We start from the raw sequence: 6,000 nt of genomic DNA on the forward strand, positions 1-6,000 counted from the left end.
GACCAGAGAGAGGGAGAGAGTGATCTTCGTGGGGCAGCCCTGCTGATGGGTGGCTTTGTTCAGACGGTGCCTGCGTGACTCCCTTTGGTCTCCTGGACCATGAGTGTTGGGGACGGTTCCCAGAGGGGCTTGAAGGACCATGACCGTGTGGTGCCAGGGATCAGGCTAGGACTTCCGCCCATGCTCTCAGCCCAGTCTGGTTTCATAATTTTGGGGGGTAGAGGGCTGCGGGGAACCACACCCTGCAGTGCTCAGGGCTTCCTTCTGGATTCAGGGTTGGCCGCAAGCAAGGCGGGCACCTGACCCCTATACTGTACAGTCTTGCCAGCCCAGGTTCATACACATTTTCCCCAAGAGGAGTTGTGTGTGTGTGTGTGTGTGTGTGTGTGTGTGTGTAAGTAAGAGAGAGAGAGAGAAGGGGGGTGGGGAGACGGAGAGGGAGAAAGGGAGGGGGAAGGAGAGGGAGGAGAGAGTTGGGGGGGGGGGAAGAGTGTATGCTCCCAGCAGTATTTCACTCCAAGGTGTGGGTCTTCAGTGCTTACATCCAGTGGTGGTCAGAGGCCAGCAGGGCTACACCATGCCATATGGGAGAGAAATTTACCTACCCCTTGAACTAGCCTTCCAGCCCCCAACATTTTTGTCCCGGCTATTGTCTGGAAACTGAGCCTCCTTTCTTTCCCTGTGACAATCACGGTTCCCGTTATCCAGGGCACGTAACTCTTGGCCCTTGGCCTCTGGTGGCGTGGAGGAAGAAATTCATCCAAACGCTGCTCCCTTTCAGAGGGAATTTTGTTGTGGCAAAGGAGAGATGGCTTTCTTCATCTCTATTAGAAGCGGGCTTTCCAAGGGGCTTCTGAAATTGGTTCCACCGAAGAAAACAGCTCCCATGCCTTCCTTCATTCCTTCCTGCATTCAGCCTGTGAGTCAGGAACTTCAAGGCCAGAAGATTTGGCAGGATGTAAAGAGCTGGCTCTCAGACTGTCTCAATTTGGAGCGCAACAATGTCGCTGGCTTTGATGGGGAAGAGGTGGGCTCAGACAGGAACTGCGCTTCAGACCCAGAGACTGCGGGGTGGGGGTGGGGGTGGAGGTGGGGGTGGGGGTGTCCAGGGCATGGGCCACATTCCGAGTGTGTGTGCGTGCATGTGTGGGTATGTGTGTGTGTGTGCGTGCATGTGTGGGTATGTGTGTGTGTACACGAGCATCCGTGTGTGCACGTGCGTGTGTATGCGTGTATGCATGCGTGTGTGTGTGTGTGTGTGTGTGTGTGTGTGTGTGTGTGTGTGTGTGTGTGCGCGCGCATGCATATCCTCTAAGCCCACACGCAGCCAGATGCTGCCAGGAGATTCACACCTAACTAGCCCTGTGGAGCTCAGCCCTTTCCTAGGGGCGTCACCATTTCTTGTCATTTTTGCCAACTTCCAGTTTGGGAAGGGCGTGCTGTGTGTTTGGGCCTTGGGGCCAGAGGGGCCGTTCTCAGCTCACAGGTGGGTGCGGGGATTTAAAGCCCAGGCCTCCCCCGTGCACAGCATGAACTCAGCCCGGGGGGCTCTCTCTGGCCTCTTCACCCAGCAGGCACCCACGGGGGAGCAGGCGAAGCTGAGAGGTTTGTGTGACCAGGTCCCCCAAGGGCCAGAGCGGGCTGAGACCCGAAGCCTCGCTCAGTGGGCGCCTCAGGGAAGCCAGCCCCGGAGTGGGGGGAATCAGGACCTGGGGCTCAGTGGTCCGGGATGCGGCTGAGACTGTGCCCTACTGGCCGCCCCAGAGCTTGAGCTGGGGCGGCCTCTCTCAGGCCTGCTGTGACCCCACCCAGCAGGGCTGCTCCTCCCGGCCGTGACTCAACCCCCTTCCCCCCCTGCCCCACACACACCCCGTCCTAGGCAGGTCTGCTTTGGGACCACCTGGGGTCCCTGGAGCAGAAAGACGGCCTCTCACCCCCGACACCTGCTTCCCCAGAAGTCACATGGCTTTGTCCCAGTGGCGTCCGCAGTGTGAGGACAGAGGTGCTTGTCCTGCTACATGTGCCCTCTGGTGCCCCTGGCAAGGGGACCCTTCAGAACAGAGGGTGCTGCTGTCTGTGCAGAGGCGACACTGACCGCATTGCCTGCTGACAAGCTTGTGCCCACCAGCCGCCCTCGCTGGCATGTCCTTATTTGTCACCCTCATTTGAATTCTCGGAGACAGTCCTTGGGACTGACAGCACACGGGGCCCTCCGCAGTCCTGCCTGTCAGCGCAGACGGCCCCGGAGGCCAGCCCGCGGGCAGCAGGCGTCCAGCGCCCCTCACCTCTCTGCTTCCTTCCAGCTCACCTTGCAGAGCGCCAAGTCCCGAGTGGCCTTCTTCGAGGAGCTCTAGCCGGCCCCCGCCGGCCCGACCCACCCTGTCTGCTGCTCCCAGCGCCCGCCGGCGGACTGGCCACACGCCTCCACGGAGCTCTAGAACTTTCCCCAGCTGAACGGAGGGCCCCCGCCCCTACCTTCATGTGCAATTGCCCTGGACTCGGATCCTGCAGCCGTGTTTCTCGTGGGGTTCCAGTTCTCCTGTATTTGTCTTTCTTCCTCTCGCCCTGCTTCCTGAAGGGCCCCAGGTGGACGGGGGGTCTCAGGAGCTCCCGCTGACCTTCCCCACCCAGGAGGATTGGTTGCAGGGAGTGAAATGTACAAAACCCTGGAGCCGCCCTCCCCAGGGTTCCAGATCATTCCTTGGCACTAGTGAAGCATGGGCGTGCCCTGAAGAGCCTTGGCCGAGTGCACCCAGGCCCAGAGCAGCCTGCCCGCCGCCACCCCGAGCTTACCACGCGCAGGACGAGCCAAGCGATGGGGCCCGGCCCCGGCACCCCACGCCAGCCCAGGCTGTCAGAGCCAGGTGGAGAGTGGCCGAGTGTCCCCGCTTTCTGCTTCAGCCTCCCTATGGCGGCAGCCTGAGGGACCCCCTAGTGGCCTCGGGCGTGGCGGCTTCTCCACACTCCCAAGCCACGAAGGTGCTTCTGCTGCTGCAGGCCCTTGGCCCATGGGCCCGTCTCTGTGCCAGTCTGACCCGCTTTCCCTGTCGCCTGTGCTGGCACCGCCCCCCCACCCCCGAAGCCCCTGCTTGTCCTTCCGAGTCCCCTAGGGGAGTCCCCTGTGGTCACTGGGGTCCCTTTGTGCCCTCCCAGTAGGAGCCACACACAGGGGCACCTCCAACAGTGCTCCCCGCCAGAGCCACCCCTTGCGAGGGAGTGAGGGGGAGGGGCCGCTGCCCTGCCTTTCTTTTCTCCTAGCTGGTGACAGTAGTGACCCCCCACCATCCCACTCAGCTCCTTCCTGAGCTGTTACACACAGTGGGGGTCAGCGAGGAGACGCTCGCCAGTGAGCTCTGAGGGGGCTATGAGGGGGCCCGGACAGTTCTGACAGCTCCAGGGGGCTGGGGACAGGGCGGGGAGGGCTCCCGTGATCCGCCTCCAGGACCCGCTGGAGTGGCTCGGCTCTGGGCACTGAGCTTGGTGGCCTGTGACTGATGAGCCCCCTGTCCCCACAGGCTCTTCCCCCGGAGCCCCCCAGGGAGCTCAGTGCTGGTGTGTCTCCTGTTCTCACCCCCAGCCCCGACCCCTGGCCCCGGGAGCTGCTGTCCTCGCAGTGGGATGTTTCACCCGTACCAGGGCCGGGCCCCTCCACCAGAAGCACCCCAGGGCCCCTCCCTGGGCTGGGCAGGAGGAGGGGGTGCTAGTCCTCAAGAGGACAGAAGACACGCTTGGTTTTCAGACTCTGCTTGTGGTTGAGGTGACTGTGACAGCGCTGCGTGTGTGTGTGCGTGTGTGTGTGTGTGTGTGTGTGTGTGTGTGTGTGTGTGTGTCTTTTACTGGTGACAAACCCAAGGCCTCTCTGCCTGAGGCATGTGCTCAGCCACCAAGCTACACCCTCAACTGTGTTTTTAAACAAGCCTGTTTAGGCTGTAGAACCTCTCAAGGACGGACACCCCTCCCCACCCACCCCCTGCGCCCACCCTCAGCGTCACTGGCCCCTGCTTTGGACTGTCCTGTCAGGCCTAAATCACCAAGCTGAGGTTTCCCAGTGTGGCCATAGGGTCCCCAAGCTCTGCTCACAACTCCCCAAAACAAAAACAAGGGTTCCTGCGCTGCCCCCTGACCAGCCTGTGTGCCGAAGACGCGCTGCCCGCCTGCCCCCTCGCTCGGGAGTGACTCCGTGTTCTGCAACCTTGGGACAGCTGCTCTCTCGCCCTCAGACCAGCGGCTGACAAGCAGCCCCGGTGACTAATTTCCTCGGTGACAGGGCTGGGGCCCACAGCCCCTGGAGGGGCGGCCTTGACTGGGTGCCGGCCTCCCCAGTGGCCCTGGGGCCAGGCTGCCTCCCCCCACCGCCCACGTCCAGGAAAACCCCTCCGTTCTCAGGCCTGTCAGGCCACCTTTCTTCCTGGGGACAGACGTGCCTCCCGTCAGGGCCAGACCATGGAAGGCTATATTCTTTTTTTTGTGGGGGGATTGTGTAATTTAAGTGATGGTTTTAATAAAAATTCTAAGCCTTAAGAAGTGTGTCTTTTTAACTTTGTCCTCAGTTGCTTGTTTGTTGCTTAGACCATTGAGGCGTCGAGACCGGGGGGGGGGGGGGCTGCAGGATGGGGGGTGGGCACCTCCCGGGCTTTGCGAGCGGCAGCCATTGGTAGTCAGACCTTCTCCACTTACTAAACCTTCCACTGGCAACGCTTCGCTTTCCCTGTGGGGTGCGAGAGGCCCCTGGACCTCCATTTCTTTTCCACACCCCTCTACCCTGCAATCGGGTGTTTGGGTGGATGATCCCCAGAGACTTCCCTGTTCTGGGCCCTGCTAGCAGGGGGTGTTGGTGTTGCTTTGTCTGCAAGACAGAGCGGGGTTAGCAGCCCCACCTTAGCACTTGAATCACATTTGGAGCTGGGAACTCTCCCTGCAGAGCTTATATTTTCTGTTTCTTTTTCATCAGCCGAGGGCCTTTCATAAGACCAGCACTGTTAACTGGGGGGTGGGGGGATTTTGCTAATATTTTTGTTTTGTTTGGGGACCACACTGGCAGTGCTGGGGAACTGGCTCTATATTCAAGGATTGCTCCTGACAGTGCTCAGGAACATGTGGGGTGCCAGGGACAGAATCTGGGTGGACTGCCTGTAAGGCCAGCGCCTTCCCTGCCATGCTCTCTTGGGCTACACCCATTGGTGCTCTGGGGCTACTCCTGGCTGTGTTCAGGGAACCCTGTGAGGAGATCTAACAAAGGTTGGCCGCATGCAGGTCATGCCGCCTTAACCCCCTGTACCGTCTCTCCAGTCCTGCCTCCCACCACTGGCACTACTATAAGAAAGCGCTGAACCAAATCTCACACTTGACAACCAGAACTTTGGGGACACATTATACTCAGGGGACTTAGAAAGGGCCACAGACCTGCCTGCAGTCCTGGTCAGACCTGCAGTGGCTCGCCACTGTCTTAGCAGTGAGGACATAGCCTGGCCAGACAGCCAACGTTCCCCCCAAAGTTTGTGTTAAATAGAAGTTTTAAAATATAGGGGCTGGAATGATAGCACAGTGGGTAGGGCGTCTGCCTTGCACACGGCTGATCCGGGTTCGATTCCCAGCATCCCATATGGTCCCCCAAGCATCACCACGAGTAATTCCTGAGTGCAGAGCCAGGAGTAACCCCTGAGCATCGCCGGGTGTGACTCAAAAAGCAAAAAAAAGATTAAAAATATATATTTTGGAAAGATGTGTTTGACATAAAACTAGAGAATTATAAGAAATATTTAATTATATTTTGTTTTACATTTACAGAATTAGTGACTGGATGTTTTATTAGATAAATAATATGAAGTAGCTTCTGTGTTTTTATTTATTTATTTATTTATTTTTGCTTTTTTGGGTCACATCTGGCAATGCTCAGGGGTTACTCCTGGCTCTGCACTCAGGAATCACCCCTGGCAGTGCTCGGGGGACCATATGGGATGCTGGGAATCGAACCCGGGTTGGCCGAGTGCAAGGCAAACG

General features: G+C 58.9%; 1 protein-coding gene across 3 annotated transcripts in view; it reads left to right on the top strand.

The window, feature by feature from the left end:
• The window catches only part of NF2 (NF2, moesin-ezrin-radixin like (MERLIN) tumor suppressor), a 100,949-nt gene extending 96,429 nt beyond the window's left edge, over positions 1 to 4,520 (top strand). For all 3 annotated transcript variants that reach the window (XM_004615530.2, XM_055146806.1, XM_004615529.2), the window contains one exon: positions 2,304 to 4,520. Coding sequence is in view for 1 of the 3 variants with exons in the window: in XM_004615529.2 (XP_004615586.1) it covers positions 2,304 to 2,354 (51 nt within the window). In the remaining 2 variants the exon portion in view is untranslated. The remainder of the gene's footprint in view (positions 1 to 2,303) is intronic.
• Positions 4,521 to 6,000: the final 1,480 nt, after the last annotated feature.

Source organism: Sorex araneus, chromosome 9 (assembly GCF_027595985.1).
Source record: "Sorex araneus isolate mSorAra2 chromosome 9, mSorAra2.pri, whole genome shotgun sequence".
Taxonomy (NCBI): domain Eukaryota; kingdom Metazoa; phylum Chordata; class Mammalia; order Eulipotyphla; family Soricidae; genus Sorex; species Sorex araneus.